Genomic DNA, 13,627 nt, shown 5'->3' on the forward strand with positions numbered 1-13,627 from the left:
AAAATATACCAATAACTATCTGTTAAGGATCTCTTTGTATACCACGTTGTCAGTTCAGCACTCCGGTTGTAATATGACCAAGCTGTGCAATGAGCTTACTTTAGAGAATGTAACGTATAGTTGTCCAGGAGAAAAGCAATGTTGCCTCAAATCAATGGCAACCTTTTGTAGGGTCTGTCCCTGAGACTTATTAATTGTTATCGCGAAGCAGAGCCTTACTGGAAATTTGAGGCATTTGAATTGAAATGGGAGATCAGAGGGTATAACGGTGATGCGAGGAATACATTCAGAGTGTGGCGCTCTGCTGTTTTTTTGTGTAGCTGCCTTCACACAGCTTCCCCGCTGCTTTATAAACGATAAACAAACGCCATATAAGGCTATCGTTTCTCCTTGCTTCACGGTTCTGTACTGTTTTATTGTTCGTTTATTACGATTCCTATAGTTATTGTGTACCCATTTGAGACTTACTTTACTGTTCAGGTACCCATTTCCTTTATTTAATCCGCGGCTTGTACGCTATTTTTTGTTCGTTTATTATGATTATACAGTAGATATTTATTGATTCCCTTCTTTAGCTGACTGCCTGCTCATATAAGGCACTCCGCTGTTTTTTTGTGAAGCAGCCTTTACACAGCTTCTCCGCTGTTTTATAAACAAATGACATATAAGGCCATCCTTTTTCCTTGCTTCACCAAGGAAGCTGCCTTTTTATTCAATCCACGGGTTCTCCGCTGTTTTATTGGTCATTTAATACGATTGTTATAGTTCTCTTTATATAGCACATTGTTAGTTTAGCACTCCGGTTGTAATATGACAAAGCTGTGCAAGCTCACTCTTGAGAATACAACGTATAGTTGTCCAGGAGAAAAGCAATCTTGCCTGAAATTAATGGCAACCTTTTGTAGGGTCTGTCCCTGAGACTTATTAGTTGTCATCGTGCAGCAGAGCCTTACAGGAAAGTGGAGGCATCTGAATTGAAATGGGAGATCACAGTGTATAATGGGGATGCGAGCAATACATTGAGTGTGGAGAAACTCTAGAGACAGTGTGTGTATTAACTTGTGTTGTGAGTATTTGGTGGCAGCGTGATGAAGTTGCTTCTGCAAGACCGTGTTAGCTGTGGAGCTCAGCTCAGACCATATTCTTTTCCTATCTTGTCAATTGTGTAATGCGTTTTTTGAACAGGTCTGATGCATGGAAGTGATCACTCGTACTGCGTTCAGTCAGTTCACGTGAGCTGCTCTCTAGTGTGATGTTGCGATGTCCACGGCTTTATTTAATGTTAGCTAAGACCCGGCACTTAAAAGTTTCTCGCTACAGCAATTTTAACTCCGTTACAAAGTGATCCAAAGTCTCGTTTATACCCCGTGTTTTCTCATTAAACTTGTATCTCGCGAATAAAGTATTCGACGAAGGCATGACAAACGGCAGCGGAAGCGTGTCCATAAACTTAATTTAAACTTACGGTTTACATCGTGCTTTGTTTCCGCAGTAGCTGCACTTATGAATAAGCTTGTATGTGCTTTTCTTCAGCGCTCTTTGGGAGCTCTTCCTTCTTTTCTGCGTGCTGCGTTCACAGTCAGTTCACGTGATTACGTGGGAGGCGTGATGATGTGACATGCAGCTCCGCCCCCCCACGGCCATCGAGCTAAAGTCCATTACAGTATATAGAGAACAATAGGTTCCAGTTATGACCATTACGCATAGAATTTTGAAATGAAACCTACCCAACTTTTGTAAGTAAGGTGTAAGGAATGAGCCTGCCAAATTTCAGCCTTCTACTAACAGTGAAGTTGGAGAATTAGTGATGAGTGAGTGAGGGATATATATATATAAATGCATACAAGAACAATGATTCAAGATTTTCAAGGCTGCTAATGAATTCAAAAATAAGGAACCAGCCATTATTAGCTCTCAACGAGACGGCTGGCTTACTTGCTTGACATATGATATTTGCATGTTTTGTTGCTAAAGCAATAACACATCATCAGCACTGCTTATATAGGCATAATTTAGGCTGATTTTGAAGAAAGCTAAACAAAAAATCCAATTAAGAATACATGGCAACTGCATTAGCAGTTGAGACCCTTTTACTTAATGATTAATGCAAGTACAAATTAGGGCAAAATAAACAGTTGCTAAGTTAATAGAGCACACTGTCTAATGTTGGAAATCACTGCCATTGATACCTTCAGAAGCCTGCAAGACAAAACACTATTACTTTCACCATTAAGCAAAACACTCTTAAAAATCTAAAGACAAGAAGATGTTTAAAAAAGAATTAATAGTCTTGATGTGTGATGAAAGTAAGTTCCTTAGTAAAGGTATCTGAAAAATACTTAAAATGACACATTAATGTAAGAAATTTCCGCATCAATTGTTTATGCATTTGTCATTTGAAATTATCCTGTGAAGACATGCATTCTTAGAGACAAATGCAATATAGTATGGTCTACTTCTGGGATGAAGTTGTTAAATCAGTCTGTAAAATATGACACCTTTTTATAATCACATAAAAAAGCCAGATAATTAAACTGTTTAGAATTAGTTTGAAGAAATGCAAAAGTAAAGAATGCACAAAATACTGAGATAAAAATGAGCTAAGTAACTGTAAAATAAAATCTGCTGCCATAAGCAAAGTATGAACTGGTTAATAGAAAAAGTGGCACCATCAAAATCTCCTGTGACATCACTGGACAAAAAGTGGGTATGCAACCCTTGATCATTATTAAAACAAATAGCAGCAAAGTGGTAAACAAAAAAATAAAATATGAAAAGCATTTCTGAACAATGACACATATTGCCATTGAAATCTACTAATTATTTATTCATAGCCAGCTCCTTACCTAGTATATTAAAACAGCAAACCATCCTCAGAAACCAGTGGGGTATTGTCTTTTGATACAGTACCTACAAAAAGTATTAGACCCCCTTTGAAGATCTCACACATAAATCAACATAAAATATTTCTTTATGACAAATATCCCTGTGTTTTATGTTCCATGAGCCTCTACACTATGTGAATTCAAAAACTTATTACAGAGAATAGTCCTGAAAGGTATGGTAACGTTAGAAGCAGCCAATGACGTGCACTGCCACATTACATTGTTTATAGTATGTGTTATGCTTTTGCTGGTGTTTCCGGCATCTGTTGCTGCATACTGTGAACACTGTGGCATACCGTCTGCGAGCATCATCGATCAGCCATTGGCAACTGCGGTCACAATATACAGTAACAGATGCCTGAAACAGTGGCAGCAGTGAGTGTAACACATACTGCTAGAAACTAGAGCCAAACTATAAGGTAAAGAGGATTTTTATTACGTTCCTACCCTCACCTATGGTCATGAGCTATGGGTAGTGACCGAAAGAACGAGATCGCGAATACAAGCGGCTGAAATGAGTTTCCTTCGCAGGGTGTCTGGGCTTTCCCTTAAGGACAGGGTGAGGAGCTCAGTCATCCGGGAGGGGCTCAGAGTAGAGCCGCTGCTTCTCGGCATCGAAAGGAGTCAGATGAGGTGGCTCGGGCATCTGATCAGGATGCCTCCTTGACGCCTCCCTGGTGAGGTGTTCCGGGCACGTCCAACCGGGAGGAGACCCAGGACACGCTGGAGGGACTATGTCTCCCGGCTGGCCTGGGAACGCCTTGGGATTCTCCCGGAAGAGCTGGAAGAAGTGGCTGGGGAGAGGGAAGTCTGGGCTTCTCTACTTAAGCTGCTACCCCCGCGACCCGACCTTGGATAAGCGGAAGAGGATGGATGGATTTTTATGTTTACAGCTTATTACTGCCCTCTACCCCTGGATGTCAACATTCCCTATGTGTTGACATAAGTTGACACCCACCCTAAAAGAGTATATATATATATTTTTTTACTGTCAAATAATGCAAAGAGTACGCAACATGTGTTTCGCCCTAATTCTGGGCTCATCAGGCATACACACTCACTGCACCCCCTCTCAGGAATCGAACCTCGGACGTCAGTGCTAGAGGCGAAGCCTCCTGTGTTGAGCCACGGCATGCGGTTCGTTTATTTGATGGTATGTAGAGCGGGGTAATTACATTCAAGGCATTCGTAGACTGAATCACAATCTGATTGTATGGGTGGTTACCTACCAGGTAACGCTTGTGGTTGGTCAGCAAGTCGGCTAACATCCGCCACGGTGCCCTCTTTCAGTTGCGAGAAGAAGATCAACAGATTGTAGTTAAAAAAAAAAAAATTCAAAAAAGCACAGAACTATTTCAATAAATTGTTAAATAAGGAAAATACTGATGATTGTCAAAGTGCCTGAGAAAGCATTTAGCAAACCGAAGACTAAAAGGTAAATTTTATCTGCTAATGACCTTCAATCAAAGAAATAACCAAAAGAATTCCACCATACGTTTGATGCATAAACAAACACATACAGATGATGCCCCAGATGATCCCTACAGAGCAAACTAACTGATCGTGACTATCTGGTTTAGTATTACCAATGACACATCAAAAGATAAATCAAAGGAGGAAGAAAAAATAGAAACATACATTTGGATGTCTGTTAACATAGTATGCTTGGCTAACTGCCTTTGATGACAGGCAATGAATTAAGTTTTTAGTAGAAGGAGTGAAACCAATTTATGAATTAAAACAGGCTTAGCAAGACACTGTCTCCCTTAACCAAAGGTTAAAGCCACTGAACCATTCGGTCACTCACTTTCAATTTCTGCATCATACCAATGGACAGGTTTAGGTTAGGAGACACTTCATATGAGGTCTGGCTATCAACATTTAGATCTTGAATAATTCAGTATATTTGATCCATGATTGAACTTTGACCTCTAGTCTCCTGAGAATTTATCAAACCAGTAAAATGAAATACATCATCAGTCCCCAGGCTTCCTCGAACTAGTTAAGGAAAACATCCAAAGGTCAATTTAAGAGAAGGAAATTGAGCATGAAACAGACTAATTTTATTTATATGACCAACTCTGTCTGATAAATCAAACATCTCAGATCACAGGATACTAAATAAATAAATAAATAAATACAAAAGCGTCACAAGAATGGGTGGCATGATTGATACTGGCAGAAAAATAAAATGCACAGTCATTGTTCACAGAAGGATGATTGTTTCTAGAGCGTGGACAAGTAAAGCAAGTGTGTTAACAATTACCTATGAGCTTATTAGTACACTAGCCTCATTAATTAAGACCCCGGCCATCAAAAATCTCATTAAAAAGCACTCAGCCTCAAACTCTTGCAAAAATAAACATCCATACATCTTTGCAGAGGAGCTGACAAAAACCTTGTGTACCAGGAGAATAACAGCTTCAGATTTACCATTACTTGACTATTAGCATTTTGAACCAAGAAGGATGGAACAACCAAATCCCTGTACATCCAGATCTCATTCCTACTAGCATATAATCAAACCAAAATTTGCACTGTACAAAATATACTGATTATAAACTGATCATTAACAAAGAGTATAAATTGTTAACCTACAGCAGATGAGATGATGTAATTTGTGTGCACTTTGCAATTTAACTTTTAATGGCGAGAATTTGAACTATAAATCATATCTCTGAATATTATTTTGTGTTTTGTTTTTATTTTTTCCCTGCTCAACAATTATTAACTGCATTTTTTCCTTACTTGTAATTAAATTTTATTTCAAAATGAACACACTATAAAATTAAATGTATTTTACAATGCACTGCACTACATAAGGTCAGTCATATGGAAAATAAATAGGTAATTCACAAATATGTGTTTAGGCAAACTATATAAGCTCACAAAACATTTTCTGTGGCTGTATTATGATACTTTGCAATTTGCAATTTATAAAAAATGTCAGTCAAATATATCATATAGGAGACACACAGTGATATTTGAGAAGTGAAATGAAGTTTATTGGATTTACAGAAAGTATGCAATAATTGTTCAAACAAAATCAGGCAGGTGCATAAATTTGGGCACCGTTGTCATTTTATTGATTCCAAAACTTTTAGAACTAATTATTGGAACTCAAATTGGCTTGGTAAGCTCAGTGACCTCTGACCTACATACACAGGTGAATCCTATAATGAGAAAGAGTATTTAAGGGGGTCAATTGTAAGTTTCCCTCTTCCTTTAATTTTCTCTGAAGAGTAGCAACATGGGGGTCACAAAACAACTCTCAAATGACCTGAAGACAAAGATTGTTCACCATCATGGTTTAGGGGAAGGTTACAGAAAGCTGTCCCAGAGATTTAAGCTGTCTGTTTCCACAGTTAGGAACATATTGAGGAAATGGAAGACCACAGGCTCAGTTCAAATTAAGGCTCGAAGATTTTGGATAGACAGAAGCGACGAATGGTGAGAACAGTCAGAGTCAACCCACAGACCAGCACCAAAGACCTACAACATCATCTTGCAGCAGATGGAGTCACTGTGCATCGTTCAACCATTCGGCCCACTTTACACAAGGAGATGCTGTATGCGAGAGTGATGCAGAGGAAGCCTTTTCTCCGCCCACAGCACAAACAGAGCCGCTTGAGGTATGCTCAAGCACATTTGGACAAGCCAGCTTCATTTTGGAATAAGGTGCTGTGGACTGATGAAACTAAAATTGAGTTATTTGGGCATAACAAAGGGCGTTATGCATGGAGGAAAAAGAACACAGCATTCCAAGAAAAACACCTGCTACCTACAGTAAAATATGGTGGTGGTTCCATCATGCTGTGGGGCTGTGTGGCCAGTGCAGGGACTGGGAATCTTGTCAAAGTTGAGGGACGCATGGATTCCACTCAGTATCAGCAGATTCTCAGACCAATGTCCAGGAATCAGTGACAAAGCTAAAGCTGCTCCGGGGCTAGATCTTTCAACAAGACAACGACCCGAAACACTGCTCAAAATCCACTAAGGCATTCATGCAGAGGAACAAGTACAACGTTCTGGAATGGCCATCTCAGTCCCCAGACCTGAATATAATTGAAAATCTGTGGTGTGAGTTAAAGAGAGCTGTCCATGCTCGGAAGCCATCAAACCTGAATGAACTAGAGATGTTTTGTAAAGAGGATTGGTCCAAAATACCTTCAGCCACAATCCAGACTCTCATTGGAACCTACAGGAAGCGTTTAGAGGCTGCAATTTCTGCAAAAGGCAGATCTACTAAATATTGATTTCATTTCTTTTTTGTGGTGCCCAAATTTATGCACCTGCCTGATTTTGTTTGAACAATTACTGCAATAGAAGAAATGGGGATCTTGGCAGGTAGAGTTTGGAAAATAATTCATGAAAGGTTGGGCACGTCAAAGGTCACTGCAAGATAGGTTCCAAGAATGCTGATGCCATGTCAGAAAGCCACGAGGCTCCAGTGGTGTCAGGAGAACTTGGAGATGCTCCATGAAGACTAAGTGATTTTTTTTTTCCATCATTTGGTGACTGGAGATGATCACAGAGATCCTGAGTCCAAAATGGAGTCAGTGAAATGGAAGTACAAGTCATCCCCCACCCCAAAAAAGTTCAAGACAGAAAAATTTGTAGGCAAAGTAATAGGATATTGAAGGACTTTTACTTCTGGAGCTGATGCCACACAAGACAATCATAATTGCGGAGAGTTATGCCAACAAAATGATCACTTTGCGGGAGTCAATCAAGGACAAAAGATGAGGAAAACTCACAGCAGGCGTGCTGCTTCTTCACAACAATGTTCCAGTTCATATGTTACTTCAATCACAGGTTGCCATTCGAGAAGGTGGGTTCCAGCAGCTGAACCATCCACACTGTAGTCCTATAGTCCTGACCTGGCTCCATCAGATTATCAGAAGAAATCTCCCTGTACACAGTGGTTTTCAAGTGATGAAGACGTCAATGTAGTTGTGATATCCTGGTTTGAAGGTCACAGATTTTTCTTCAAACGTGTTCAAGTCAGTGCAGAGAAGTGGATGAAGTGTATAAAGTGTATGGAGCTATCAGGGCACTATATTGAAAAATAAAACCAACATTTTTTTAAAGCTCTTTTCTTCCCTACTGAGGTAGACAAATTATAAAATGCCCCTCATATGATCCAAAAAAAAAAAATGACACTTGATATTGAAGTGAGGAGTGGTTACTGCTGGTGCTTCATAAATCCCTGAACCTTGGGTCCTGTGCCAAGCTCTTTTCCATTCAGAGTTAGCACATTTTCCCCACATCCACATGGGTTCTCTTTTATGTACTCTGCATTCCCTCCCACAAACACAAAATATGTACAGATAAGGTTAACTGGCATTTATAAAATAGCCCTATGACAGTGCAGGTGTGTGGGTAGGATGCATTTCTCATTTCTCTTTGTAGAACCCGCATGCAAAGAAATGGAATTGAGCTCAATCATAAATGCAACAAAGTAACTTATCCAGTTTGGCAAATACTGGTATCATGGTGGATGTTATGCCTACACAATCTTTTGTCACATTTTAAGTGTATCATTCTATTTAAATGAACATTCAATTGAAAAATTCACAAGAAGCAACATGACATTTTAGTTTTGCATAGTAGTATTCCACATTAAGAGCACGTCAGTTAACAATTTAACATCAGGGCACACAAATTTGACAAGTCAGACAGAATCTAAAGTCACTAGTAGTGTGAAGACCTACATAATTCTGTGTATACTATATGTTGCAAATTAAATGAAAGTCAAACTTACTTGTAGCAGAGACAGGTGGGACAAGCTAGCACAATGAGAGGACACTACATCAGCAACAACTAATAACAAAAGTTTAGAAATTATACAACTTTATTTACATTTAAAGCAGAAAAGAAAAAATGTTATTTCTTCTGACTAAACCTCAAATGACATGGGAGCAGGCTTTGATAAAGTAGTCTCTGGACTAAAAAAAAAAAAATTACCTGAGGAGTAACTTTATGCTTTCTTTCAAAAATGAAGGATATACAGTGGGATGCAAAAGTTTGGGCAACCTTGTTAATAGTCATTATTTTCCTGTATAAATCATTGGTTGTTACTATAAAAAATGTCAGTCAAATATATCATATAGGAGACACACAGTGATATTTGAGAAGTGAAATGAAGTTTATTGGATTTACAGAAAGTATGCAATAATTGTTCAAACAAAATCAGGCAGGTGCATAAATTTGGGCACCGTTGTCATTTTATTGATTCCAAAACTTTTAGAACTAATTATTGGAACTCAAATTGGCTTGGTAAGCTCAGTGACCTCTGACCTACATACACAGGTGAATCCTATAATGAGAAAGAGTATTTAAGGGGGTCAATTGTAAGTTTCCCTCTTCCTTTAATTTTCTCTGAAGAGTAGCAACATGGGGGGTCACAAAACAACTCTCAAATGACCTGAAGACAAAGATTGTTCACCATCATGGTTTAGGGGAAGGTTACAGAAAGCTGTCCCAGAGATTTAAGCTGTCTGTTTCCACAGTTAGGAACATATTGAGGAAATGGAAGACCACAGGCTCAGTTCAAATTAAGGCTCGAAGATTTTGGATAGACAGAAGCGACGAATGGTGAGAACAGTCAGAGTCAACCCACAGACCAGCACCAAAGACCTACAACATCATCTTGCAGCAGATGGAGTCACTGTGCATCGTTCAACCATTCGGCCCACTTTACACAAGGAGATGCTGTATGCGAGAGTGATGCAGAGGAAGCCTTTTCTCCGCCCACAGCACAAACAGAGCCGCTTGAGGTATGCTCAAGCACATTTGGACAAGCCAGCTTCATTTTGGAATAAGGTGCTGTGGACTGATGAAACTAAAATTGAGTTATTTGGGCATAACAAAGGGCGTTATGCATGGAGGAAAAAGAACACAGCATTCCAAGAAAAACACCTGCTACCTACAGTAAAATATGGTGGTGGTTCCATCATGCTGTGGGGCTGTGTGGCCAGTGCAGGGACTGGGAATCTTGTCAAAGTTGAGGGACGCATGGATTCCACTCAGTATCAGCAGATTCTCAGACCAATGTCCAGGAATCAGTGACAAAGCTGAAGCTGCTCCGGGGCTAGATCTTTCAACAAGACAACGACCCGAAACACTGCTCAAAATCCACTAAGGCATTCATGCAGAGGAACAAGTACAACGTTCTGGAATGGCCATCTCAGTCCCCAGACCTGAATATAATTGAAAATCTGTGGTGTGAGTTAAAGAGAGCTGTCCATGCTCGGAAGCCATCAAACCTGAATGAACTAGAGATGTTTTGTAAAGAGGATTGGTCCAAAATACCTTCAGCCACAATCCAGACTCTCATTGGAACCTACAGGAAGCGTTTAGAGGCTGCAATTTCTGCAAAAGGCAGATCTACTAAATATTGATTTCATTTCTTTTTTGTGGTGCCCAAATTTATGCACCTGCCTGATTTTGTTTGAACAATTACTGCACACTTTCTGTAAATCCAATAAACTTCATTTCACTTCTCAAATATCACTGTGTGTGTCTCCTATATGATATATTTAACTGACATTTTTTATCTAACAACCAACAATTTATACAGGAAAATAATGACTATTAACAAGGTTGCCCAAACTTTTGCATCCCACTGTATTTCTCAATCCTCAGCTGCATTTCAAGAATCCAACATAAGACAACAATCCATTTGAACGTTTTGAAATATGGTGAATAAGTGAATAACTATATGACTTTAACTGAGTCAAAAAGCCTTTTTTGAAATACAGAGACATTACTTCCTCTGCAAGCAGTGATAATAACAAAGTATGTATGGCACTGAAGAGATGAAGAAGAAACTACATGACATTTCACTTATGACTTAAAATATTACCACTGTGAAATTAACAGAGTAAATATAAGACTCTGAGTCGGTCTCAATGAAAAAGTACAATTATGAGGACTAACATTTAACAAAACCTAAATCGAATTATGCCATTCTCTATCACATATTCATTTTTTGTGTTAGGACACAATTAATGGAAGATGACAAAAAAAGTGCTGAAAAGTGAAAATTTGTTTACACAGTACAAGTGCATGATTACATCAGCTAGAGTTAGTTTTGAGATCGTGAGGTGCAGAGCATCTGACAGATGCACTTGTATAGCTTAAATAATCTAATCCCAAAATAATTCTTGTTAAAAGTAACTTAGTTTAAAATATATTGTTAATGAAATTCACATACAGTCTACTACACTAATGTTCAATGAAATATATTATTCTGTGTCACAAAGGTGTTTTTTCTGTTTTGGAGAAAGAAGAAGCATGCAACAACAAGGTCAAAAATATTATCAAAGCAAAGTTGTTTTTATTAGTAAAAATAAAGGCAAGTCATTCACACCAAAATATTTTGGTCAAGCAAAAATAGGAGACACAATAAGCATAAGCAGCACAAAAACATCTTTTCTGGTACAAGGGCAATATGCAATTTAAATATATACTGTATTAAAAGGAGTAGAGGCACACGTTTTCTGATGCTGAAATAAGAGCCTAATGACCAAAAACATATGTAAAACTGGCTATATTAAAATAGTTTCATCCTATTTTTTTTTTGTAAAAATTGATCTATTTGTATGGAATGATTACAATAAAATTAATAAAATATATAAAAAAAAAAAAAAGTTCTGTTAATCTTAGCATGCAGGTGAACTAAGGCCTTGCTGTAGACACAAGATTCCTTACAACCAGCACACGGAGTCTAATGTAATAACTTACCGGCATGGTAGCATGTTCATACACCATACCCTGCAGAGGACGGGTAGCAAAAAAAAAAGATAGTAAGTTGAATTCTTGGAGGAGAGCAATGGGAATAAGATGGTTAGTGGGTAAAAAAAAAATCACTTTTTCTCTCAAAGTTTTTGTTTCCTATTTCAATTAAATCACATATTGTCATAAAACTATAGACAATATTAACTTAAAAATGTGTTAAAAACACAAATTAAAAAAGCCTGAAATTAAACTCACTTATATGGCTACCCTACAACAATGAGTAATAATTTCTTTCTATGTTACTATACTCTTGCCCCTCTATTTTTGTAATCAAGATACCAATTAGAAAAGTAGCCAACCTAGTACTTTTTTGTGTAATGACTCGTTAGACACACATTTTTCAGAAATCACTGTACATAGGGCAAAAAGTCCTACAGGTTGGAAAGTAACAAATGTTGTTTAAGCCAATCCAATTATAGGCCAGCAAGTTAAACATACATTGGTAAATTAATGGAAGCAATTATTAAGGAAAAAACTGAACAACACATGTCAAGAACAGGTATACTTATTATTTGACTGAGGCCTTTATCCCAGATAACTTAGAACATTTGAGATACAATTGGTTACATTTATTTTTACAATTGGAGCACAGGCAAGTGAAGTGACTTGCTTATGGTCCTACAGTGTGAAGTGGCAGGAGTTGAACCTGCAACTTCATGGTTTGTTGCTGATTGTGCGTTATTAAAACAGTTAACATAATCAAAGTGGTGCATATGATATTATCTTCTTGACTTCTGGTAACTCTCACATGAGATACTAGTGAGCAAAGAAAAATGCCACAGTTCAATGTCTAGTGAGTAGCTGGTGCAACAATGGATTAAACAACAGGGACAAAGAGATATGTTGCAAAGAGCTTCAGCCAAATTACGTGATGTTAAATATGGTGTCCCTCAGGGATCAGGGCTAGAGCCACTGCTCTTTTTAATATATCTTTCTATTATAAAAGGAAATCCTGGGATAAGACATTCTTGGAGATAATTTAAAGTTCCGAAAGACAAGAGATTTTGAAAAGTTCTGCTTCCTCTCAAACATTTACAACCATGCACAGAGTTCAATCATTTCTCATTCGTGTGTATTGTCAGACACAGTTCATGTGCTCTAAGCTCCTATAAATATGAAAAGTCCTCAGTTACATCCTTTAAAGAAACTTTTCTGGATATTTATGATCACAGAGAAGCAATGCAACACAAAATCGAAAGAGTGAAACCATCGGATGTATTAGAAATTCTACAGCCAATAATGGATACAAATCCATACGTCCAAAAGTATCACACTTTATACTAAACTAGCAAAATACCCGCGCTTCGCAGCAGAGAAGTAGTGTTAAAGAAGTTATGAAAAAGAAAAGGAAACATTTTAAAAATAACGTAACATGATTGTCAATGTAATTGTTTTGTCACTGTTATGAGTGTTGCTGTCATATATATATATATATATATATATATATATATATATACACACACACACACACACACACACACATATATATATATATACACACACACATACACACACACACAAATTATATATCTGTGTGTGTGTGTGTGTATAGCTTTGGTCACTGAGTGTAAGGGAAAAATAATAAAATGTAGTCTATAAGTTATTAAACAGTAAAACATTAACGTTTTAAGAAGTAAAGCTACATTGAGCATTACTGGATTGGTTTCGGGTAAACTACATTTTAAAGACGGTGTAACACAACAGGTGAGTAGTACTAACAGCAGCTAAAATGTATATGGATGATCTCTCGGTAGTAGATCCCTTTTGAAAGGCGCTACACGACGGCTGTGGTATAGAAATTACATTTTCTATGTGAACGTCCAAATTTCTGCCTCTGGTAATGTGCCTTACCGGCACAACCAGCAATTAAAGAAAATTAGTTTTGTGTCCTCTGCAGTGTTAAGAGAGAAAGGTTTTGGTTTGGGATAAAAGGAAAAAAG

The 13,627-nt window shown here is 37.9% G+C and overlaps 1 protein-coding gene across 6 annotated transcripts in view; it reads right to left on the minus strand.

The window, feature by feature from the left end:
- exoc6b (exocyst complex component 6B) overlaps window positions 1–13,627 on the minus strand; it is a 608,337-nt gene that overhangs the window by 147,670 nt on the left and 447,040 nt on the right. For 4 of the 6 annotated variants that reach the window (XR_005633442.1, XR_005633443.1, XM_039751926.1 and 1 more), the window contains exon 19: window positions 11,634–11,663. The exons of the other annotated variants lie outside the window; for them this stretch is intronic. Coding sequence is in view for 2 of the 4 variants with exons in the window: in XM_039751926.1 (XP_039607860.1) it covers window positions 11,634–11,663 (30 nt within the window). In the remaining 2 variants the exon portion in view is untranslated. The remainder of the gene's footprint in view (window positions 1–11,633; window positions 11,664–13,627) is intronic. 6 annotated transcript variants of the gene reach the window in all.

The sequence above is a fragment of the Polypterus senegalus genome, chromosome 4 (genome assembly GCF_016835505.1).
Source record: "Polypterus senegalus isolate Bchr_013 chromosome 4, ASM1683550v1, whole genome shotgun sequence".
Taxonomy (NCBI): Eukaryota; Metazoa; Chordata; class Cladistia; order Polypteriformes; family Polypteridae; genus Polypterus; species Polypterus senegalus.